General features: G+C 42.1%; 1 protein-coding gene across 1 annotated transcript in view; it reads left to right on the forward strand.

Annotated features, from left to right (window-relative positions):
- tsc1b (TSC complex subunit 1b) overlaps positions 1-24,320 on the forward strand; it is a 25,970-nt gene extending 1,650 nt beyond the window's left edge. Inside the window, exons 2-22 of the mRNA XM_041059048.1 lie at positions 4,014-4,228; positions 4,449-4,552; positions 5,570-5,722; positions 6,398-6,542; positions 6,764-6,918; positions 7,019-7,092; positions 7,198-7,376; positions 8,465-8,583; positions 11,978-12,143; positions 12,300-12,421; positions 13,003-13,096; positions 13,458-13,565; positions 14,244-14,889; positions 16,337-16,380; positions 17,701-17,867; positions 18,602-18,784; positions 18,981-19,091; positions 20,596-20,718; positions 21,396-21,583; positions 21,936-22,112; positions 23,263-24,320. Coding sequence (XP_040914982.1) covers positions 4,120-4,228; positions 4,449-4,552; positions 5,570-5,722; positions 6,398-6,542; positions 6,764-6,918; positions 7,019-7,092; positions 7,198-7,376; positions 8,465-8,583; positions 11,978-12,143; positions 12,300-12,421; positions 13,003-13,096; positions 13,458-13,565; positions 14,244-14,889; positions 16,337-16,380; positions 17,701-17,867; positions 18,602-18,784; positions 18,981-19,091; positions 20,596-20,718; positions 21,396-21,583; positions 21,936-22,112; positions 23,263-23,938 — 3,843 coding nt within the window. The 5' untranslated portion in view covers positions 4,014-4,119 and the 3' untranslated portion in view covers positions 23,939-24,320. The remainder of the gene's footprint in view (positions 1-4,013; positions 4,229-4,448; positions 4,553-5,569; positions 5,723-6,397; positions 6,543-6,763; positions 6,919-7,018; positions 7,093-7,197; positions 7,377-8,464; positions 8,584-11,977; positions 12,144-12,299; positions 12,422-13,002; positions 13,097-13,457; positions 13,566-14,243; positions 14,890-16,336; positions 16,381-17,700; positions 17,868-18,601; positions 18,785-18,980; positions 19,092-20,595; positions 20,719-21,395; positions 21,584-21,935; positions 22,113-23,262) is intronic.
- Positions 24,321-25,052: the final 732 nt, after the last annotated feature.

The raw sequence follows: 25,052 nt of genomic DNA on the forward strand, positions 1-25,052 counted from the left end.
TGATAAACATCAGAGGAGACGACCCTCTGTTTACTATGATATATTTATTTTGCATATCATTTAAATGCATGTTCTTTGCTCCTGTTATTTATATATACTCATGTTTGAGTTTTTGGCTGTATTGAATTAACATTTTCATGTAAAGTAAGTTAAAGTTTGGCTGTTGTCTCTGAATTAATTAAATTATTGATCTGTATAAGCTGTATATATGTAAAATCAGAACCCTGTTATTGCTAAAAAGGATTAGTTGATTAATTGATTAGCAGATTGATAGAAAAATAATTGCCAACATCTGTTATCTATGATCATATTGCATTATCATATCTGTCCCTTATCAAGCAAAAATGCAAAACAGTCTGTGGTTCCAGCTTCTCAAACGTGACAGTTTGATGCCACAATTAATTAATCTATTAGCTGGTCACCAGAAAATTATTTAGTCATTGATTTGATAATTGATTAATCATTTAAGCCAAATATCCTCAAAGATGAGGATTTGCTACTTTTCCTTGTCTCACATTTTAATAAATTAAATACCTTTGGACTGTTGGCCAGACAAAACAAGACATTTGAAGGAGTCACCTTGAAATACAGGAAATGGTGACAGGCATGTTCCACTGTTTTCTGATGTTTTCCAGACCAACCGGGTTAATTGATTATTGAGAAGGTAAACAGCAGCCTAAGATTTAATACCTTTTGGTTTTGGGCTGTTAGTTTGAAAAAATGAAAAACAAGCACTTTGAGGACATTATTCACAATGAAAATAATGTTGGCCATATCCTTAAACCCTGTTGTGTTCAGTTAAACTACAATATTTGCATTTCCTTTTATTACACTCAACAAGCCTCTTTCTGCTAACTGAGCAGGGCAGTGGGTTGATGATATTCATGTCTTCAAATGGACTGAGCAGGCCGTCTTTTATGAAACTGCGTTAGAATATTCATGCAGGAGAAAAGGAGCCTGTTGGTAACGGCTCGCACATAGCCAAATGTTATTTCCAGTGTGTACATGGAAGCGCTCGGGCTGCATAAAGGTTCTTTGTGTCCTCCTGATCGTTCCCGAGCTGCCTGAGACCACACTGAGGGTGGCTCCTGTTTGGGCCACTGACCTGTCCCTGCGAGAGGAGGGTGAAAAACAGCTACATCTGAATCCGCTGTCCTGTCCACACCCTGACTCCCAACAACCCCGTGACTGAGCAGTTAACTGATAACAGGGAGACAATCGAGCTGTGACAGGAACGTATTCAAGATTTTAAGCATCTTGTTTTGATTAGTTGTGAATGAGAGAGACTCGAGGAGGCTAATATTTCTTCCCAGAGGGCAGTGTCTTTATCTGACATATGACTTTGGTGGAAATAAGATAAACCACGCTGGATATCGTTTAATTTCTTCTCGTGTCACTTTCTAAATTGGCTCCAGTTATCTTGGTTTTGGTAGCATGTGATTCTGTGTTGAAAGATTTGATATAGCGTACTAATGAAGTAGTTTATAGCCTGTAAACCTGTAAAAAAAAAAAAAAAACACAAACAAGTTCAGCCATATTGGGATTCCGATCATCTCCTGGAGTGTTTAGTATGTGGCCTAAGTGGTGAAAAGAGATCTGTAAGACTGATGAGATCTCTGGTGCTGATTCATTACTCCTGTGAGGGAATAAGCTGCTGCGTGCAGACACCCTGACGATAATGACCTGCCTATCAGGATTATTTATGCCTGTTTTTCAGATGGAGATTTGTGTGGCTCTCCTTTACTTTAACTGACTGACTCAGGCTGTTGCCTAAATGTATCATAGACAACATTAATAGACTAATAACCTGAAATGGTAAACACATCAGGCAGGTTTGTTTGTTTGTTTTGATGGATTTGATAATTGTTGAATATGCCACTTGAATTAAACTCATCAAGGCATTGATAGTAAACATGGAGGATTGAAATGAGTTGGCTTTAGCGGGGGTCAGATAAGGTGCAGGTAACATATTGGGATCTGTCACACTGTCTTAATTAGTTCTTGGAAATTTTCTGCTTTCCTTGTTTGATTAATACATTTTATTGATTTGTGCTACATGGTATAAATGTGGTTTAGGTCTGTTTTTGTTTGTGAGGGTGTGTGTGGTTCAGGTGTAATACTCTCACCTCATGTGAACTGGGTTGGTTTGGAAAATCTGTGACAAAATTTGTGTTTTTTGCTGGATCAGATATAACAGTTATATCCCAGCTTGTTAAGTGTGGAGTGTTTCCCTTATTATGTGGTGTTTTCAGTGGGTAAAGTATCAATGCCTGCTGAGTTTGTTCTCTGCGGGGTAAAGATCATTTATTTTCTCATTTAAAGACCAAAAGTATGTCAGCCTTCTTAGGGAAAACAGAGGTATAAATAATGAAATGAATGATGATTGTATTGCATTTAGTGGCTTCAGTTTCAGGGGCCTGGTTTTTGTGCATGCGGGCTCGCTGTCACACTGTGTGGGCTTAGTGGGAAACTGTCAGTGTTGTTGCTTTTTCAAAGTCTAGATGTCTCCTGTCAAAAAGATTTATTCTCATTAAAATTAAGTTGATTAAGACAAAATAACTCAGCATCTACTCGGCTTTCAATGCAAATGTAATTGGGTTGGTTACTGAGTTGTTTTCATGCTCAAAATTTAGCCTTTTTTTGTTAGAAAGCAACTAATAATGGTAAATATACTTTGTTAGTGTCAGTGGACACAGTGAGATGTTATACCAAACATTCCTTGAATCTACATTAAATTCTTTTGTTTTTGTGACTTGGGGCAGTGCAACCAGCTGTAAACACAACACTGATGTCTTATCATCTTATAAAACTGCTGTGGCAAGCATGTTAGTGAACAGGGTTTTTTTTAGAGTGTCTACAGCTGCCTGCTGCTGTGGCTCAAAACAAAGCTGATGAGAGCGGCGAGAGTGAAATAAAACAGTAAGGTTCAGGGTCGTAAAACCAAAACAATGAGTTAAAAGACTCTAAAACACTTTGTAGAGCTGAGGGGAACTGCAGAGTTGGCAGTAACTCTCTGCAGGTTCGTCACTACAAACGCCCCATTTTCCCATTACACTCAATCATTTAGTCTATTGTTAATATACAAATATTGATTAGAGCGGCTTTAAATAGAACTCATACCTAAATGATTATTCATGACTGTTCAGTCAGCAAGAAAGTGAAGAGATCTTCCTCTTGTCAGCAATCTTGGCTACAATACACTGCTTACAATTATTCTTTTCAACAGGACTTAAAATTAGATGCATGTTTTTCCACTGAAGGTCCACCTGGAAGTTTCAAAGTATAACCTCAGCAGTTGGAGGTTAAGGCTTTTGCATAAATGCTCCTTAGTGGTGGTAATGTGTTAGGGGACAAATGCTGCTCTTTGACTTTCCCCACTCACATTCATCCTGTCACAGCCCTGTTCCTCCTATATAACAAAGCATGACCTCACAAAGATGTAAGCTTGTTCATTCATGAAAACAGCCCCAGGCCTTTTTATGGTTCTTCATCAGGAAGTCACCAGCAGCCACATCACCAGGGTCTGTTTAAATTAACGAGTAAAATGCCTTTACATTTGCAATTACATTTGCAGAGCAAATGTAATGGAAATCATCAGAGATGTTAAAATTAAATTGCTTATTTGGGATTTGCTTATTTTGGGATGTGTAGTACATCTGTAAATTGCTGAGAAATATGGGCGTGGTGTCTGGGATAGTACATACAGTGTTTGGTGTGATGACCTCTTGGGTAGCAGCAATCCTGCTGAAAGAATCAAGGTCATCGTATCATTCAAAACTGTAGTTAATTTTATTCCTCAGGGACCTCATTTGTCATGTCTGGGTGAATGAGATGAAGTCAGAAGATGAGATCATTGTGGGCAACCTTTCAATTGTTTTTTCTTCTGATTTAAAGAAATGGCCCAAACCCTGAGTCCCACTAAAGAGTTGTTATGGTCATGTGACCATTAATCCTAGATCAGAGCTCTGACTAATTCTGGGAAATGTTTATGAATTGGTCTTGGTACAATGTAGAGGTGCCTGGAGACTGTATTGGAGGGTGGCCCCAGGAGTCCTCCAGGCAGGCAGGGACGGACACCGTGAGAGAGACGCTGCCTCCACCTCCAGCACTGCCACCACCATGGCCAGGGAGCAGCCCAACGTGGGGGACCTCCTCCCGCTCCTGGAGACCTCCGACCTCCACCAGCTAGAAGAGATCAGAGGCCTTATCAACGAGCAGCTCAGCACTGGTGCGTACACTTGGCTCGTCTAACGTCAGCATGGTTTATCTATTAGTGTCAGTGGTTTGGCCAGTGTGACAAGATTGCACCAGATTGCTTTTTTAAAATACCAACTGTTTGAGGATTCACTGTATTTTAATATATTCCCTGTTGGTGAAATCCACCTAATTTACTTTGCCTGACTCTCTTTCTTTCAAAAACTAACTTGTTATAATTATTTTTCCCAAAGAGCGAGGGTCGATGCTGCTGAACGGGCTGGTGGACTACTTTTTGGAAACAAATTCTGCCCAGGCCATGCATATCCTCTCCTCAGTCAGAGAGCCACATGATAAGGTGAGAAACTCCGCCACACAATCCCGCTCACACTGGGATTTAAAACAGCGAAATCAATTCATTCCAACGGAATCAATACGTTCAGAGTATGTGCTCAAGTTATGAGACAGGAGCTGATGGTACAAACACATCTTTTGAGTAAATTGTGTGAAATTATTGCCCTGTTAGCATGTTAGCGACTGACAAATACAGGCATTCATTGTGTTGTTGTCTTGTCCTCAGCTCTTAGAAATGTCATCAGTTTGCTTCCATGCTGTTGTTGAATTGTGTGCTTTTTGTGTGTGTTTGCATATCACCCTAGCAACCTAATACATGTGGATTTGTTGTGGTCTACGACTGTCTTCTGTGATTTCATTTGCATGTCATTGAAACACCCACACCACCCTGTATGTGTTCCTGGTGCTCTGCTTGTCCCTTTTTCCTCTCCTGTCTTCTCTGAAGCTCCACCCAGGTGCGACCTGATCAGTCATCAATGAGGTGCACCTGGTCTGGGAATGAAGCGCCTAAAATCTTGTGTGCTAGCATCAGTAAAGAGAGGCTTCTAGTGTAGGCACTGCTCAACTTGCAGTCTCTCATCCTGGGATTTTAGTTTGTGTTGCTGTTGTGTTTTAACTTTGTGTCTTTTATGATCTTGATTTAGTGTCCTGCTTTTTTTGTATATTTGTTAATTATTTCCATGGATTTAGTTGTTTAAAGTTGTTTTCTGTGGTTTATTTGGGTCAGTGGTGTTGGGGTGTACGCTCCACAGGGTTCCCCAAGGGTGGAACATTACACTGGCATTTTGACTTCTGTTAAAGTGGTGATTTTTTAGCTGTTTTTGGTTTCTGTAACATGTCTACACTTTACATCACGTGTATTTCTACATACTGATTTGAAAAAAAAAAAAAAATTATAATCTAATTTCCTGTACTTTTTTTGATTAAAAAGAAGAAGAACTCCAGTTTTTGTTTCACCTACAATGATTTTGTTAAATACAAATGTAACCCTGCCGTACCTCCTCCCCTTACTCCCTCACAGCACCTTCTGGACAAGATGAACGAGTGTATGACCAAACAGGCCTGCCGACTGCCCACCCTCACCCTGCTTGGCCATGTAATCCGCAAGCAGCCGTCCTGGATCCACAAGATTGCTCGATACCCTCTGCTGCTCTCGCTGCTCAAATGCCTAAAGGTAACGGCCCAGTTATGACTCAGTGAACAAAGAAATCTCCTTGTCAAGGCATTGAGAGGTATGTAGACGGATGAGGATTAGAGCCGGTCCTTTTTTGTAAAATTATTGTAACTATAGCATTTAATGACCAGGGTTTTAAAACTAGCAGGCAGTGAAAGGGTGTTGTCTCACTATAGAACAGTGAGCAGTTCCTTACAGGTTTGATGCTGTGTGTTATTGATTAGCTTTGTCACTGTGTTCCTCAGAGGAACACTGCTTGTTTGTCTACTACAAAGTTGCTTTGTTGATTAACCCTTGATTAGATTAAACTTTAACCATGCTACGAGCCGGACTCTAGAAAAGGCAGTTGTCAGTCTGTAAGCGTCCGTGTGAACCACTGCTTTGGAAGTATTGGATGGATTACCACAAAACGCCATGCACACATTCATGTCCCACTCAGGGTTAAGTGTAATAATTTTGTTGCAGCGCTTGTATAAAGGTTCTCACAATTTTCACAATTTCTTTATGTTGTTCTTTAGATAAAATACTTTTTAATATAAAAAACCTGATTTGGTAAAATGTTCCACCTCATTACGATGTAAATAAACGCAAACACTGACCCTTTAATGTCTTTTATTAAAGGGTCTTTTAATGGTTGATTTTGTTGTAAACTCTAATACTTCACTTTCCTGGCAGACGGATACGGACGTAGTGGTGCTGATAACTGGAGTGCTGGTACTGATCACTCTGCTACCCATGATCCCTCAAGCTGGGAAGCAACACCTGTGGGAATATTTCGACATCTTCGGCCGCCTGGCATCCTGGAACCTCAAGAACCCTGGTAAGAACTTCTTGTCATTTCTCAAGAAAACATGTCAGTGCCACACGTCTGTACTTGAACATGCAAGAGCAAACTTTTTTGAGTTGATTTTGAATATGTCCCCAGCTTGCAAAATATAATGCTCAAGACAAAACAAACGTACTATAAATTTGTTTTCCAATTATCTTGCAGTGTGAATTTGTTACCCTGTAGTTTACATGTTTGGCTTTTGACACATTCAGGGCATGTTTCGGAGGTTTATCTAATCCACCTGCACGCCAGCGTCTATTCACTCTTCCACCGCCTCTACGGCATGTACCCGTGCAACTTTGTGTCCTACCTGCGATCCCACTACAGCATGAAGGAGAACATGGAAACATTTGAGGAGGTGGTAAAGGTGAGGATGTTATCACTGCTGCTGCACTGTGTTGTTCTTTGTCACAGCCTTGTAGCCAGATAATTGCGTAAATAAATTTTGTGTCCAATCTTCCATTCAGCCGATGCTCGAACACGTACGTATACATCCTGAACTGGTGACGGGAACAAAAGACCATGAGCTTGATCCCACTAGGTGAGTTTCATGCTGTAACACGTAGCAAGGGAACAATATGGTGCTTAATCGTCTCACCCAAGTCTGCTGCATCACTTAGACTAACACTGCTGTGCTTTGCTGTAGGTGGAAAAAGTATGAAATCCATGATATCGTCATCGAATGTGCCAAAGTGTCTCTGGACCCCAAGGAGGCCTCCTGTGAGGAGGGCTACGCCACCATGCCTGAGAACTTTTACCCCCAAATCCACATGCGACCACAAGACTGCACTTCCAGCCCCTACACGGACCTCCACAGCAGCTACGGTCAGAAAACCTCTTATGCATATGAAACTTAATACTAATGGAAAGATGTTGAATTTTTAAGGATGATATTGGTTTTGAATGCTGGTAAAATGAATTTAATTAATTTTACATTAACACATAACAATCAACATGTATCTTTGCCATTTCTGTACTGTAGTTTCTTAACAGTTGACCAGTATGTACACTGAGGAGGCACAGGACGAGAGTGTTGTTGGTTTATATTTTTCTCAGTCTATTCTTTCATTAACATGATAAACAAGCAGGAAGCTGACAGCAATTACACATGTAGTGTTACAACAGGAAGTTGCAAAAACATTAATTTGCGATCATGATGTTTTATCATGTTCTACTATGGCATTATTAATATGTAGGGATTTATCTTTATTGCTGGAATGTACACAACTACTAAATATCTCATCTAGTCAGCTGGAAATTCTGTGCAGATGTTCTGCAACGTGTTACGTTATATTGTGATAGTGAATATTTTCTGGAATTATTAATTGCAACCTTAAGTGCAATTAAGTGTTTGCTTAGTTTGTCCAAAAGAATCACTTACTATTCCTCAATCTTGTTTTTTTTTTTTTCTTTATCACATTTATATCAGCACTGATGCGGACGTTTATTACTGGTTTTGGACAAAAACTGCGTTTTAGTTCTGAGACGATTAGCTGATTTGTAAGGTTGTCGATCAGAAGAAAAGTGGCCACAATTCAAGTCCATTAATCATTTAAATTATTAGCTAAACATGTCAAACATTTACTTGTTTCAGCCTCTTGAGTTGGTGTGAAGATTTGGTGTTTTTTTTTTCTGATGTCACGTTGAACTGTGGGAAATTGTGATAGGCACTTTTCACTTTTTTTTGACATTTAGATCAGAACATTAATCTGTTAATACAACATTCAGAATTAGTAATTAAAATAATTAGTTGATACATTAAAAAAAAATTTGGCTTCTACTTCTCATATTAAATGTGTTTTCTCACTGGTTTAAAGGACGAACACTGAACAGTGGTGTCCAATAGAGCAGAGAACGACCGCAGGTTAAATCCATTGAAAGATTGATCTGACTGTTTGTCTTCTCGACAACAGGAAGCTCTTCTTCGACCCCGTTCTCAACTCCACGGCAGCCGTTACCCCCGCCCTTGTCCTTGCCCCCCTTCTCAGGGACACAGTCCTCCTACCGCAGCCCACAGACCTCCAGACGCCAGGTAAGACCATCCATAATCCGGTCAAAAGCTGTCAAAATCCTGGTTTTGCACAGAAGACTGGTCAGTAACTGATGATCAGAGGTTAATACCAGAGCACTGTGTCGTTAAGCTTCTGTTTGCTGCTGGCTGTTGTACGCAGGGTCATGTTTACACTCCACGTATCACCTGTCAGATGTAGTAAGCTGATCGCTTTTCTCCAAAAGTCCTGAAAAGTACTTAATTAGAGCAACAACTTCCTGCCTTGTTTGTAACTCACAGAGCAAAAGTGAGTGGACAGACAGTTTTTGAATCATCAGAGTCAGCGGGCTGGCAGACAGTTGGGTCAAGCTTCAGAAATTACAGCACATGGCCCCCATCCTCGTCCTGCCACATCTCTGTAGACACTCCTGAGGGTTGGTTGCCTTGGAGATGCCGTCTCTCCCTTTCTATTATTGGGCCAGCCACATGAGGGAGGGGTCTGGGTGTTTTTCTGCCCCCTGGGGTCTGTCTGAGGATTTTTCTCCATGACCCAGACAGATGGAAAATCTGGAAAACATGGGGGACCCGTCATTTTAGGGGGAAAAAAGAAAAAGGCATTTTAATTTGGAGAGGAGAGAAGGCATGTTCGATTGTTGTAGCAGCCAACATGTTGGTGTTAGTCACTAAATTAATATTGAAAGTCATGTATTATTTATTAAAGTTACCATTTGTAAATACGTACATGAAGCCAAATAAACAGGGTGAAATTATCCAGGATATCGAGTCAATTTCGATACATTTCAAGGTGTAGTGTAATAAGCAGTACTCCTCAGTCATAATAATTACATCCATATGAGTAGCTGTGCAGTACTTGGATCCAAAAATCAAAACTTCTGGGACAGGACTGTCCAAATTAAGGTCAGCAGTCGGGTGCAGTGACACACGGACGATCTGCCAAAGGATCTCAAATCTGGATTTCTGGCTGAAACGCAGACTGCTGCTAACTCAGGGTTTCCCTCAGGGATGAGTTTTATCTAAATGGCCCATTAAGTAAATGCCATTTGCTGTGTGAAATAGCACCACGTTGACTTAAGGTTTAAGTTAACTACTTTTTCTGATGTCAGCAGAGGTGGTCTTTGTCCACTTTAAAAGAATGGGAGAAATCTTTGAACTACACTTAATCCTGCCTACATGATACACAATAATAAAATAAAATGTGTGTAAAATATTTCCTGAGCACTTTTTAAAAGGTTAGTTCACCGTAATTAAAGTTAGAAATGTTTCTTCTCTTCTTTCTCTTGTGAATTATCCCGAGGAGGAGGTGTAGTAGTCGTAGTCGTAGTAGTTGTTGTTTTTTGGGGAGGAAAAAAATTTCCATTGATCTAAAACGTAACACAAATCCAGAGCTGTTTGCATGAGCAGATGCCTCCAGGAGTGATTTAAAATGTGCCTTTTGTAATTTGAGTGGACTGGACACATACAATACAATACAAATGGAATTAATTTCACAGGTTGAGAAACCACATATGGATAACCAGGTGTCTCATATAGACTCATACAGAGCAGCAAATTAGACTTAAAGGAATAGTTCAGCATTTTGCAAACTGTCTGTTCAACATGAAATTACAGTCAGCCAGTTTAGCTTAGCTTGTTTCCAGTCTTAATGCTAAGCTAACTGGCTAGCTGACTGTAATTTCATATTGCTTACTTTTCATCTAGCTCCCAACCAGAAATCTAGTGTATATACACTGCTCACAAAAATTAAAGGAGCACTTTAAAGAAACACATTAGATCCATCAGATCTCAATATGAAGTTGGATATCTATACAAATATCGACAGGGCAATGTCTTAGGAACAAAAGGATGCAAAGTCTTTTAATGGAAATAAAAGTTTTCAGCCTACAGAGGGCTCAATTGTGTAGACACCCTAAAATCAGAGTGAAATGAAGATGTGGCAGGCTAGTCCATTTTTTCAAAAACTTAATTTCTGCAACTCAAAATGCTTTTCAGTATCTTGTGTGGCCCCCACGAGCTTGTATGCATGCTTGACAACGTCGCGGCATGCTCCTAATGAGACGACGGATGGTGTCTTGTGGCATTTCCTCCCAGATCTGTGTGAGGGCATACCTGAGCTGTTCTACAGTCTGAGAGCAACTTGGCGGCGCCTAATGGACCGAAACATAATGTCCCACACATGTTCTATTGGGTTTAAGTCAGGGGATCGTGAAGGCCATTCAATTGTTTCAATTCCTTCATCCTCCAGGTACTGCCTGCATACTCTTGCCACATGAGGCCGTGCATTGTCGTGCATTAGGAGGAAACCAGGACCTACTGCACCAGCGTAGGGTCTGACAATGGGTTGAAGGATTTCATCTCAATACCTTATGACAGTCAGAGAACCATTTCCTAGGCAGTAGAGGTCTGTGCGTCCCTCCATGGATATGCCCCCCCAGACTATCACTGACCCACCACCAAACCTGTCATGTTGAACGACGTTGCAGGCAGCATAACGTTCTCCTTGTCTTCTCCAGACTCTTTCACGTCTATCACAGGTGCTCAGGGTGAACCTGCTCTCGTCTGTGAAAAGTACAGGGCGCCAGTGGCGGACTTGCCAATTCTGGTGTTCTTCAGCAAATGCCAGTCGAGCTCCACGGTGCTGGGCAGTGAGCACAGGGCCCACTACAGGACGTCTGGCCCTCAGGCCACCTTCATGAAGTCTGTTCCTGATTGTTTGGGTAGAGACATTCACACCAGTGGCCCTCTGGAGGTCATTCTGTAGGGCACGAGCAGTGCTCAGCCTGTTCCGCCTTGCACAAAGGAGCAGGTATCGGTCTTGCTGATGGCTTGAGGACCTTCTACGGCCCTGTCCAGCTCTCCGAGAATAACCACCAGTCTCCTGAAATCTCCTCCATGTTCTGGAGATTGTGCTGGGAGACACATTAAACCTTCTTGCTGCAGCACGTGTGGATGTGCCATCCTGGAGAAGTTGGACAACCTGTGCAACTTCTGTAGGGTTAAGGAATCGCCACATACTGCCAGTAGAGATAATTACTCAAGCCAAAACCAGCACGAGTGAAAAATCAGCCAAAAAAGATCAAGAGGGAGAAACTTGAAATGACCTCCACATGTAAAACCAGTCCTGTTTTGAGGGTTTTCTGATTGTTGCCACTGTGGTGCACCTGTTGTTAATTCCATGAACACCAATACAGCTGAAAGTGATTAACGATGCCCTCAGCTGCTTAACCAACCAGAAAATTATCAGACAGGTTTAACTGATTTCATGCCAGGCCCAATAAAAAAAGTGTTCCTTTAATTTTTGTGAGCAGTGTATATTAGTGCGTTTCCTAAGTGTCGAACTATCCCTTTAAGCTCAGTGGAAATTTAGCTGACCTTGAAGATGCCAGATTTGTGACAGTTTTGCTTTGTTTCTTTGCAGAACTCCACCTGTGAACTCAACTCTTCCTGCGGGGGGAAGGACCCTCTGTGGAGCCCCTCCTCGTTGTGTGGCATGGCCACGCCCCCTTCCTCCAGGGGCATGTCACCCAACTTAGAGCTCTCCCACAGTGCCTCACACCTTCCCAGCCGCTTCCACTGCACATCAGGTACAGGTTACATCATTAGAAAACATCTGACCTCAGGTGTTGCTGTGCTGTAGTGGTTTTGTTTTGTTTTTTTTTGTTTTTTTGGTCCGCTCTGCATCTGAGTGACGCTCTGGAATTTTCTCTTCTGTTGACCGCTGATTGTTTTGATCTGAGCAGGAGGGAAAGGAACGCCTGCCTCCAGCACTCCAGCCACATCTTCCCCACCTCCCACCCTATCAGATGACTTCCCAATAATCTCCTTACCAGCCAACACAGTCCAGTCCAGTCCACCAAGAAAGGTATGCTCGTTTACAGATTTTTCTCCTGTCAGTAAGTTTATGATGTTACTTATTTCTGGATTTCACTGAAAGACAATAGTCTCCAAACAGACTTTTTGAAATAGTTTTACACAGCTGCAAAAAAAAAAAATCAATGGGTGGATTGTGATTATTCATCACCAGTATGCTGTTTTTCCAAAGTTCGTCATAGACTAATTGGCTAATTTGTTTCTCGTATGTTGTTTAATGTGGAACACACCAAATAAATGACAAATGTCAGCCATTTCAAATTATCTAGTTTCAGTCATCTTGAAAAATCATTTCCATGGCAGTAGACAATTTTTTTTTGTTTTTTTGATTTTGCACTCAGAAATAAATGAATAGGAGAAAAGCAATGAAATCAGTCATGGTAACAGTAGTCAGATAATTATTTTTTTTTTTTAACTAATTTTAGTATATAAATCTAAATATCTTTAGAAAAAAATCTTGAGATTGTAAAAGGTTTATTATAAATGAATTATTATGAACTAGTATGAATTCATTTCATATAAGGAGTCAGTGGTTTGCTCTGACTTTCCACTGATTTTTCCACTGATTTTCAGGATCGTCGACAAGGAGACAGCAGTAAACCTACACTGGTGAGACAGGAGCCAGTGAAAGATGCAGACAAGGGTGCAGAAGTAACAACAAACAGAGGTTAGTCGTGATGAGTCTCATTACTGTAATTCAGCATATTGAATTTTAACAGTAGAGGCCTTAATAGGTTTTTCACTGAAGGTTACAAAGCTGATAGTGGGTCCACTCGGATTCACTTGGGTGAACTAGACACATTGACACATAGATCTGAGACCTGGGGCAGTATTACTGGATCCCACCAACCGGATTAGACCTGAATATAATCTGGATTCAGACTGACCGAGGTCTCAAGTTGAAGACCTCTTTGTGATTCTAAATGATGAATTGTTGGATCATCTGTCTTAATCTTAATGAGGTGCAGCTTTTTTTTTTTTTTTTTTTTTTAATGCCCAAAACTGTGATACATCCATCTCCCCATCAGATGCAGGAGCTGCTGAGAATGTCTCCATGACTTTGACAGAACTGTCAGTGTTCATGAAGAAACAGGAGCTGGAGCTTCAGCTGAGAACAGAGAAGGAGAAAGAGGAGGGTGAGTATTGGCTTCGTACATATCATAGAACCAGATCCAGTCACTCTGTGGGTACCTTCCTTCCAAGGTGGCAGAATGACAAAGTGACCCTTTGGAAATGATATTGTGAGTTCTCTTTCAGCAGGTTGGCAACCACAGGAAATCAGGAGTGAAACTGCTTTGTGCTCACAAATTTGTTGGCTGACGAGCTTGTTACACTCTGAATTGCTTTGCTTTTTATGTTTGACAAAGGAAGGCCTTCAAAATGCAAAATGAACCAAAAAGTTTTGAATTGGAAATTTATTCTGCTGTTCAGTTAAATGAGCCTGAGCTCTTGGACTTGACTAAATATGTTTATATCGGTTTATGTCTGTGTCTATCCCTGTGTGCTTAGCTAGCTCCGCACGGGTATTGGTTTAAATTCCACTTGAGCCACTTGTACTAAAAATAAATGCACCTACAGTGCTGTGAAACACTTAAGGGAAAAAAAAGGCATCTGCCAAATGGCACAAGCTCTGTTGCTAAAGCTAGCTGCTTAGACTGAGAGCCTGAAACCTTTTCAGTTTTTCTGTGTGGGATAGCTGTTGTTTGGCACCTGTTGTGAGTGCAGAAATATTTAAGCAGTCACTGACGTTCAGAGCATACTGTACATGGAGCTTTAACTCCATCACAATCTTCAATATGTTGTTCCTGCTGCAGCCGCCATCACAGAGGAGCTGCTGAAGATCACTGAGGATACGCAGGAGCTGCCGGGCCTGAGGGGCTTTGATTCTCCTTTCTATCACACCACTGAGACGCTGACCGGCTGTCAGGCACAAGACAAGACCCTCTCCAACACCCAGCCTGGAGGCACCGTCCGGGACACCCACCATGTTGTATCAACACCAGACAAAGCAGGGAACACTGCGAGTACCAGTGGTGTTGGCAGCGAAAGAGCAGGGGGAGGAGCAGGAGGAGACAGCCGGAGTTCAGCCCTCGGCCTCGAGCAGTCCTGGTCCTACCAGTCGGGTTTCACCCCGATCGACCACGACCTGCACCGGAGCCCCTCCGGCCCAGACGACGAGGTGGGTAAGTTGGGGATGTTCTTCCCGAGCCCGTGCAGCAAGACCCCAGGCCCGGTACCCTATGAGTCGTTTTTCGACCTGGCTCTGCCCAGGGCGGCCTCGCTCTTCGTGGGGCAGAAGACGTCGGAGGCAGTGCACAAGGCGGCGATGGAGAGGCTGTTGCAGCGAGAGGAGGGTTTGGAGGACGGGGAGGAGGAAGGAGTAGTGTCCGCTTCACCACTGGAGGTGCTGGATCGCCTTGTTCAGCAGGGGAGCGACGCCCACGATAAAGTTCTGAAGAGGTGAGGGGCTTGACTCTGTCCTCTACTGAGGAGCCCGTTTGACTTCACCTGATAGCATTTCATCTATAGGTTACATTATTGCAACATAAACTGCTCAAACAATGTGCTCATTACTTTTATTGTGAAGCAGTGTCTGAGCATTTTCTGTTCATAAATCAACACATGGAGAGGATGGTGCAGCCATGACAGAGTTAATCTCTCATGACTTCTGTGAGTTTGTTGGCAATATGAAGCTCAAGTTGTTCACACTGAAGAAGTGTGTTTTGATGTTCTGTTCACTGAGCAGAGCGTGTTTCCAGTCTATTACTGTGGCCCAAAGGAAACACCCAGATGAGAACAAGTATGACATTGTTCAGAAGACACCACCCCTTTCTTTCTATATACACACACACACACACACACACACACACACACACACACACACACACACACACACACACACACACACACATACACACACACACACATACACTGTGAGCCGGTCCTCCCAGCCAATAATACGACAGCACAGACAGTGTCAGCAAAGTCAGTGCTGGGCACAGAACAATCTGGCTCCACTCATTTCAGTTGCTCCTCATCCTCACATATTACAATCTGTAAAAGATGAAGTCAGCTGAAACACAGATGAAGTAGGTGACAGACAAACGACCAGCAAGGCTCCTTACTATGATATAGTCACTTATGGGCATTAATGTGACTATAACAACAGCAGTTTCATATTGATACATTATGACGTTTACTAAAATTAAAAAAAAAACTTGGGTCATTTTTACATTTTGGTTTTTGTACAGATTAAACAGTCTTGATATAACACATTAATTGCTGGTCAGTGGATTTTGTCACTGATTGACAGAGTCAGGCTAGCTGTTTCCGCCTGCTTCCAAGTCTTTATGCGAAGTTAAGTGGCTGCTGGCAGCAGCTTCATATTTAACATTCAGACAAAGCAGTATCTGTCTTCTCATTTTACTTGCTGCAAGAAAGCCAATTAGCGTATTTCCTGAAATGTAAAGTTTTGTGAAATTTAACTTCTCACGCATTCAGACGAGAGAACTCCTGGATACACTGATAAGAGACACAACAATTCAAATAGTCTTTTTGATACTTTTAGTTTTTTCTAAACCTAGTTAGGAGTGTAAGATATATATATATATTATTATTTTGATTAATATTTATTTATGCCATAGAATCACCATCATGTTTAACCCACAGGGAAAGTATCACAGTAGTATCATGTATGTTAATCTGTTCTTTCAACCAGGTTATGTCTTTGAATGTAGTCCTTAAAGCTGTGTTGTCCATGGTTAACTTCACAGACTGCTTTGTGTCTTTTTTTTTTTGCAGCAGCAGTGAAAACCTGGTTTGATAGAATCACTTAAGAGCAGCTTAGGAGAGAAACATCCCTGAGAGATCATTTTTATAAACAGTCTTTCATTCTCTCCTTTCACAGATTACCTTTGCCAAGTAAGTCAGCTGACTGGACGCACTTTGGAGGTAAAGCACTCGCCACCACAACAGTTGTACACTGATAAAAGAAGCTATTATAAAGACTGCAGACGGAGGATTATTTAGGCATGATTCATCACGAGCTCTGAGACATGAACAGCATGTTAAAATGTTACCAAGTCGGACAGGGAATTTGTTCAGCTGAGGCTTATCAAAACACACAAAGTTCCCACAGTCAGGCAGAACGCGATCACCTCAGAAATTCGAATGTTGGCCCTTTACAGATTTCTTCTCCTTTTATTTACCTCCCTGTATGCACTCAGTCACCCAGAGCAAGAATCAGATTTTCTCCAGCTGCAATTCAGAACAAAATAGAAACGCTGTGATTTTGCTCGAAGTCTTTGCCAACGTGTAATTACAACTCTGGAATTTAATCATCTCCCCTGTATTTTTGATTGCATCTAAAACGAAACTCCTGTCACTGCTTATGGCTGACTGATCAAATTCCCCAGTGGGTTTTCTCTAAATTTCCTCTCTGCTCTCTTTCCCTTTATACACGTTAACAAGGGAAGCTCTGTATGCAGAGCTTTGTCAGAGTTGTAGGTTTTCTATTTATTTATTTATTTATTTTTTTTTTTTTAATCCTTGATTGAACAGTACAGCACTTTAACATTTTTTAATGAGATTAATGTGTGGCACATAGAAGCCCTAAAGATATAGAGTTGTTACCACCAGAAGAACAAAGACCTGCTAAAATCTTAGCAGGTGCATGAGGATCGATACTATTCATCTTTAAATAAAGACCATCAAGATTTCAGTTAGTGCAGCTGTGTAGCAGCCAACAGACAGTTAGCAGGACAGCAGATTTCAATGAAGTAGAGGTGGAAGGTTTGGTCATGAGCCAAAGAACAAGTGAAACTGAGAAGGAGCCGGGAATCCAGCACACTGTGGGTCGCTTTCTCTCATATAAGCATTTTGCAGGGCTGTGCGTCGTTTGAAGGTTTCAATACAAGTGCCTTTACAGCACCTGAGTTTCATTACTGATACCAAACAGTTTTTTGTGTGTGTGTGTGAGTGTGAGTGTGTGACTGATCAGCAAATCTTTGTAAAGTTCAAAAACAGACAGTTTCGTAACTAACAATAATGTGATGTGGTATTTGTAGCAGAACTCAGTGTTTCAGACTCAGCAAAGTCACAGGTTTAAATCAATGTCCAGTTACTGGGTGTATTGTAGTATCGTAACCTTATCTCTGCTGTTCCCGTGATCCACACCTGAATAATTCATCTCATTTCTAGTGGTGTGTGTGTGTGTGTGTGTGAGGTTGTGTGACCGTGTTAATTACATTATTATGACCATGGTCTCCCCAGGCTCAGCTCCGCTGGACGAGCTTCACACGCTGCGCAGCCAGCTGCTCCTGCTGCACAACCAGCTGCTGTACGAGCGCTACAAGAGGGAGCAGCACGCCGTCCGCAACCGACGCCTCCTCCGACGCATCATCAACGCCACTGCGCTGGAGGAGCAGAACAATGCTATGGCAAGTTTGCGTGAGCCCATCATCACAGATTAGCCCTTTTTAGCGCCTTTAAATTTAAGCAACAAAATGAAACAAACTGCATTTTAAATAGACAAATGGGGATTTGTGGATTTAGTTTACTGAGATCCAGCACCACAGAACAATCAGAATGACTGTCCTGTAACTGGAGACTCATGAGTTTATTCTTTAACTACCAGCATGGTTGTTAAACGGCTCTTTGGATTTTGAACAACAGTGAGAGGAGCAAATGTATCTAAACTCTTCAGAGATATCAACTGATCGTCGAGGCATTCGTAGCATGTCCTAACTCCAGCTGTCTAATCTGTCGGGTCTCATCGGCTCCATGTAACATAAGAAATGTTTGTTTGTGACTGACAGCAATTCAGTCAGATTGTGTTTTCGACAAGTGATTGTTACAAAGACGCCATGGAGGCTGTTTTGTCTCCAGGAAGGAAACGTAAACAAGGAGGAGGAACACTGGCACATTCATGCAGCAATCAACTGAAAGACTAATTGATTTTCTGCAAAATATTTCAGAAATGTTGCTCACTGATTGAGTTTTGTGGAGAAAAATGCCTGTGTGTGTGTGTCTGTGTGTCCATGTCTGTGGTCACCTAAAACTTTTTGAGTGAAAAAGTAGCACAAACTGTTGTAAACTGCCTTAAAACATTTAGAATCTCCTGCACACTTTGTACTGAACTTGTGCATCTGTGTGTGTTTGTGTGTCTCTCCAGAAGGACCAGCTGAACCTGCAGAGTGTGGACATCTTGTCTCTGAGGGAGAGTCTGCAGGTGGAGCAGCAGCGGTACAGGCAGCTGTGGGACGACCGGGAGACAGTGGTGACCAGGCTGCACAGTCAGATCAGACAGCTGCAGCAGGGCCGAGACGACTACTACACAAAGAACCAGGAGCTCCAGGTACAGACACACACACACACACACACACACACACACACACACACACACACACACACACACACACAGTGTCACACACAGTGATGCAGATAATTGGGCAGACACCTGCACCCTGGTTCACATCAGCATATACATTTCTAAACAAATGGAATCCAATTTAACTCTCCTGCTTTAATCTGAATCCGTCTTGTGTCTCCAGAGTAAGTTGCAGGAGTGTCAGAAAAGGATGGATGAACTGGAGGCAGAGCTTCAGAGGGCCAACAACAAAGTGTGCCACACTGGTCACCTCCTCAACCAGATGGCCATCAAGGTAAAGAAATGTTTTGTTCATTTCAGTTTGGTGACAGAAGGTAATTAAAATCCCTCTTCAGCACAGCAGCTTTCAAAAATAGATGCAATTCAGAGTGCTTTACATAAGGTGGAAAATGCATTTGAACATTTAAAATTTTTAATTTAAACAATTTAATATTTTAAAAAATATGTTAGATATACTCAATTAAATGAAGGATGTTTGCTCACATGCTCCATGTAAAGCATTTTGCTGGATATTCATGTTTTCATGCTTGCTGTTGGCATAGATGAATAAATGCAACTATAGGCCGGGAGCGCTGGTCTGAGCATTTTTTTTTTTTTTGTTCTGTTGCATCAAACTGATTTTTAGAAGGCATGGTAATTAAGTGAAAATATATTTCAGTTTTCTTAGAGGGTGAAAGGAGGGGTGTTTTTTCAGACGTGTAAAGTTGCCAGCACATTTACGCAGTGGGGTGCACGTCTGAAAGGGGTTGCATGTCGTCATGGTGCCGTTATTTAAAAATGACAAAAACCTTTTGGAAGTGTCTCCTTTGGCCTGACACTCTCAGCTCTTGCTTTGGCTTGTATTTTGATTGTGTGTGTGGCCACATACTGCAACTGGAAAGATCTATATTTTTAATATTACTGGAATGTGTGCATCTGCCCTGAACAATAACAAAACAATAACAGCAATCAGTTAGAACTTGCCAGTGATATTTCCTGTTGCCGCATGACGTCTTCAAAACGAGTCCGGCCAAAACTCTTCAGGCTCCTCCAGTGTAACATTTAAAATCTAAATTTTAAGACATTTCTATGTCCTCACTCCTGTTTTCCAAATGGAGCAACTGGGGAGGACAGCGAGCCCGCCGGCAGAAAGTTGGGTCAGACTTGGGGGAATTACAATGGCACAGGCCCCCTCCCTCGCCCTGTCACCTCTCTGTAGATTGCAGACTGTCCCAGGGCTCAGTTGCCTTGGAGATGTTGTCTCTCCCTGTCTATTTTTGGGTCAGCGACGTGGGGGGTCCTGGGTGTTTTTCTGCCTCCTGGGGTTTGTCTGAGGTCTGTTTCCCTCCACTGACCCAGACTGAACTGAAATCCTGTCAGACAAGGAGCCGTTGATCCAGGAAATGGGAATTTCAAATCAGACAGTAACCAACTAAAGGTCCTTATTCATGATATCCAGACAAGATGAACACGCTGTAGGATTAAATATTACATGATGTCATGTCAGGGGGATTGATTGAAACATTTCTCTTTGAAGTTGGCCACATAGTTGATTCAGTCATAAACTATAATTTGTTTCTGACAAAATTAGCTTCTTACAGTGATGTTTACTGAAATATTTGCACGACTCTTTTCTCTCGCGCTTTGTCAAATCCTTGATGGATTCAGCGAGATTATTAATGACTAATTCTGTACTTCTTGTTGTTGATGCACTCCCAAATATCATTGGACAGGTTTTACTTGTAGCCTGATTGCTGTTTTGCCCTCCATCATCACTGTTTGTCTCGTGTGTCCTTCAGCTGAGCAACAGTGAGAGCACCCAGCAGCAGATGAGCTTCCTGAACAAGCAGCTGCTGCTCCTCGGGGAGGCACATAAGCTGTCCATGCAGGAGCTACACCACACAGGCGCAGATAATACAAAGGTACAGTGAATGGAAGTGTGTGTGCGTCTGTGGGTGTGGGTGTGTGTTTGTGTGTGTGTGTGTGAGAGAGACAGACGCAGAGACGACGTACTGAGGTGAAAAAAGGGACACTAATTGGGTTTGTTGGGCATCAGGTCAGAACTGTCCTACTGAAGTGTTTTTAGCTTTGCTGTAACAGCAGCTCTGGTAGATGTGTCATAGGAGGCTGTATTTACAGTTTTTTTTTTATATCTCAACTGTATATGAATAAAAGTGAAAATCATAATTAATGTGGTAGCTGATACATCATTACTCTTGGTTACAGAACAATGAATTCACCATTTCTTTTTACAAATCTTTTAAAACAATATTAAAGCATCATATGGATGTTCTTCAGGCTTCATCTGTGTTTGGTTTAAAGTACTATATTTAGACTTCTTTGCCTTCTTCTAAGCTCAAAGGTCTTAGAGTTTGTAAAATGAAGTTTGAGATCATTTTGTCACATGTACTGTTCCCAAAGTCAAGAAAAGACTTCCTTGTTTAAATGCCAGCAACCTTGACTTTTGGGTCAAGTGCACATAAAAAAGGTCTTAAGGTACACTCACAGCAGAGTTACAGTAAAAATCTCCACAAACGTTCATTTATTTCTTGTTCCTTCCTTCTCTTTGTGTTGCCGTTGACAATGACTCATCACCCAGGAGGCCCAGATGCTGCAGGTTTCTTACGGGAAAGAGGTGGAGACGCTGAGGCAGAATCTGCTGGTTCAGGGTCAGAAGCTGGAGGCGGCGCAGCAGAGAGTCGCCGAGCTGGAGACACACCTTTCCAAGAAAGAACACCTCATCGCCGAGCAGAAGAAGTTCCTTGAGGATGTAAAATGTCAAGCAAAGTGAGTATATGTTTATCAGGATTAGTTTGAACCACAAAGTTCTCAGAGACACATACTGTAATTGTCTTTGATACGTGTATAACTGAAAATAATGAACCCATGAGTACTTTGATGTCTGTAGTGAGACTTTTTTTCCCATCTCATCATCAGTGCAATAGTAAATACCATAAATCAGCAGGACGTGAATCAGTTGTTTGTATTGATAGAAGCAGGTGTAAATCAGTCACATCTCATGTCCTCCTTCTGCCTTTTATCTTTCCTTCACTCAATTTCAACTGTGCCTGCTCTTGTATTTTCTTTCCCTTCTTTGTCATCTTTTTTTCTTCTCCCTGTCTTGTCTCTCTCTGTTTAGGGCGGAGCTGCAGGCCTCAGACAGCAGGTATCAAGCTCAGAGAAGAATCACTCAGCTGCTGCAGACTGAACTCCTGCAGCTCTACAGCAGGGTGGAGATGGAGGCCCCAGCAGCCAGCGCCTCCACCAGCTCACCACCAGGGGGCAGAGCTGACCCACACACTCCTGCTGACTCCAGGTCAGGCTCAGAGCACCCTCAATTTGGATGATTTTTTTTTTTTTTTTGTGTGTGTATGTATTTTTCCTGATGTATTGCACATAAACCCACACAGCTTAATCACAGCTTTAGAAACATGGCAAAGTCACTCAGCTGGTGACTTACTTTTGCTCTGAATATGCAGTGATAGTTTTATTGATTTGCTTGTTATTAAACAAGCTAATGTCCATAAGTGATCATAGATTCAATATTTATCTTGTTAGCACTTTGTAAGCCTGGTTGATCGTTCCACCACTTTCCAGACTGAAATATCTCAACAACTACTCGATGTATGGCCTTAAAATTTGGTTCACACATTCATGTTCCCTTTATGGTGAATTATAACAACTTGAATAATGCTTTAGCTTTTCATCTAACGCCACCATTAAGCCAAAATTTTTGTAATGTAAACTAGTTTGGATCAAATATCTTCAAGACTAATGATTTTCCCATCAGCCTCAGCTGTACTTAGTGTTTAGAGGTGGTAGCAAATGTTAGCATGCTAACTAAGAAGGTGAACATAGTAAACATTATACCTGCTAAACATTAGCATGTTAGGATTGTCATTGTGAGCAAGTTTGCATGCTGAGTCTGAAGCACCGCTGTGCCAAAGTACGGCCTCACAGAGCTGCTAGCACGGCTGTAGACTTAATCCTGTTTAATGAAAAGTTTTTTTTTCCACTGTAGTATATTATGAATGGTGTTGTTTGTAGATACACTTCCATAGTAGATCCTCCCAGTATCAACAAATTGGTTTTAGACATCATGTCTGATCCTTTTATTGTTTTAGGCTTTGCAGTAATAAACATTTTCTGCTGTGAGGGGAAAAAATATCAGTGGTATGTAGTTGCTTTACAAACAATAAGAGGATAAAAGTGTTGACATGAACATTTGACCAGTTCAGGTGTCAAATTTGGTCAATAAAAACATTTTTAACCAGTAAACTAAAGCAGTGACAGTTACTTCTGACTAGTGATGTTTATATTAATTATTCAAAAATGGATAAATTTGAATGCACAATTAGTGAAGCATTTTGCTTTCTGTCACATTGTCTTTCTTTGAAACAACAGCTGTTAAAAAAAAAAATCAATGATTATCTTTTTTTACGCATGAACATTTTCTCAATCCACAGTGTCGTGGTGCCAGATGGACCAAGTAAAACTCACACCAACGAGGAGGCGGCCAGTAGACCACCGCATGACTCCCCTCGGGGTAACGCCAGCACTTTATCGCCAGGGCAACCAAAGGCGAGCAACTCTTCCAAGTCAACAGCCAACTCCATCAACGGCAGCCAGGACCTGGGCCCGCCCCTGCTGGTGGAGCCCTCCTTGTCTTGTCCCCATGTCAACCCGCTCACACCCCTGCCCACCTCCGAAGCGCCCCTCACCGTGGGCTCTTACCCCAGTGCCAAGAGCTTCCTGGGCATGAGGGCGCGCGAGCTGTTCCGTAACAAGAGCGAGAGCCAGTGCGACGAGGAGCAACCACCGCCACGCCTTGCTGGCCTCGCCCAAGGCCTGAAGACTGAGCTGTGCGTGGAGCCGCCCTGCCCAGGTTACGTTGCCCCCGTCAGCCCTGCACCTTCCCCTGTTCCAGCTCCACTCCCCACCTCAGCCCCTGCCACTCCTCTCACTGTGTCCACTAAGGAGCCGCCATCTGAGCCTAAACAGCGGGCCTTCAGCCAGGAAAGCCCCCGCAGGAAGGCAGGGACGGGACCCGGTGGAGGGCGGGGTCAGGCAGGGTCAGTGCGCCCCCGGCAGCAGCATCTAAAGATCATGGACTATAATGAAACACATCATGAGCACAGTTAGAGACACAGAACTGAGCCGGGACGGAGGGTGGGTGAGGAGAGACTGAAGTTTAACGATGGAGAAGAGCTACAAATCAGCAAAAGAGTAACATGTCAGCAACTCTTTGGAATTCAGTGTTATTTGTTCCATTCCTCTGAGTGGACAACAGGATTTACCCACACCTTTCTACCCCCCCCCCCCCCCCACAGACACACACACACAGACACACACACACTGATTCATGCCCCAGAAATATTCTGACGAAGTGACAGGGATACAAAATTATGTGTTACCAGAGAACTTGCCAAACTTATGAATTTGAGTAAGAGGCTCCAAGATACACCATCAGGATGTGACACTGTGAGTCTGAGGTTTAAAGGGTAAGATCAACTAAATTAAAATTTAAAAAAAAGCATATTTCCCTTTTGGCTCTAGTTGTATCAGCCATGCAGCTAGCTCAGGTTTTTTATGTCCACATTTTGAGGAATCTGTCAGGAGTTTCTGCTTTCACCAGCTCACCACCAGGGGGCAGAACTGACCAAGTTGGTGAATGAAATCCTGTTTGTGGTGCTCTCAGCAGCAACTTGCCTTTCTAGAAACAGTGTCCTAGTTACTTTGGATAATCCTCAGACTTCACAGTGAACAGTTTTCACTGTTAGAAAAAAAAAAAAAACTTTCTACTGAAGAAATAGTTCCTTTGAAAAAAGTTCACGAGGTCTGTGGTTTATCCAGAGTAATGGGGACATTGTTTTTTAGAAAGACAAGCTGCTGTTAAAATTTTTAGATGTCATTTTTCAGTGCTGTGAAGACTACAAAGGACTGCACTAGGTATAAGTGAATCGAACATTTAAAAATTTGAAAGGCACCATCTCAAATCAGATCAAAGATGTAACACCAGGAGAGCAGGAGATGTTAATTTGTCTTGATCATCTGTTGGGCGTGTTTGGAATCGACCAAATTATTGTTTTTTTGATTCATGCAGAGCGAGTGTTTGAGAGTTACATCAGAGCGACGGAAGTGATGAGTATGTAGAGATGTTTGGGTTATTCCAGGGAAGCCTGGAATAAGAGTGTGACCTTACTGTTGCTGGACTGAATTGGAAGACAGCATCATTTCCACACAAAACTCCCTTGAG

Source organism: Toxotes jaculatrix, chromosome 16, assembly GCF_017976425.1.
Source record: "Toxotes jaculatrix isolate fToxJac2 chromosome 16, fToxJac2.pri, whole genome shotgun sequence".
Taxonomy (NCBI): Eukaryota; Metazoa; Chordata; class Actinopteri; family Toxotidae; genus Toxotes; species Toxotes jaculatrix.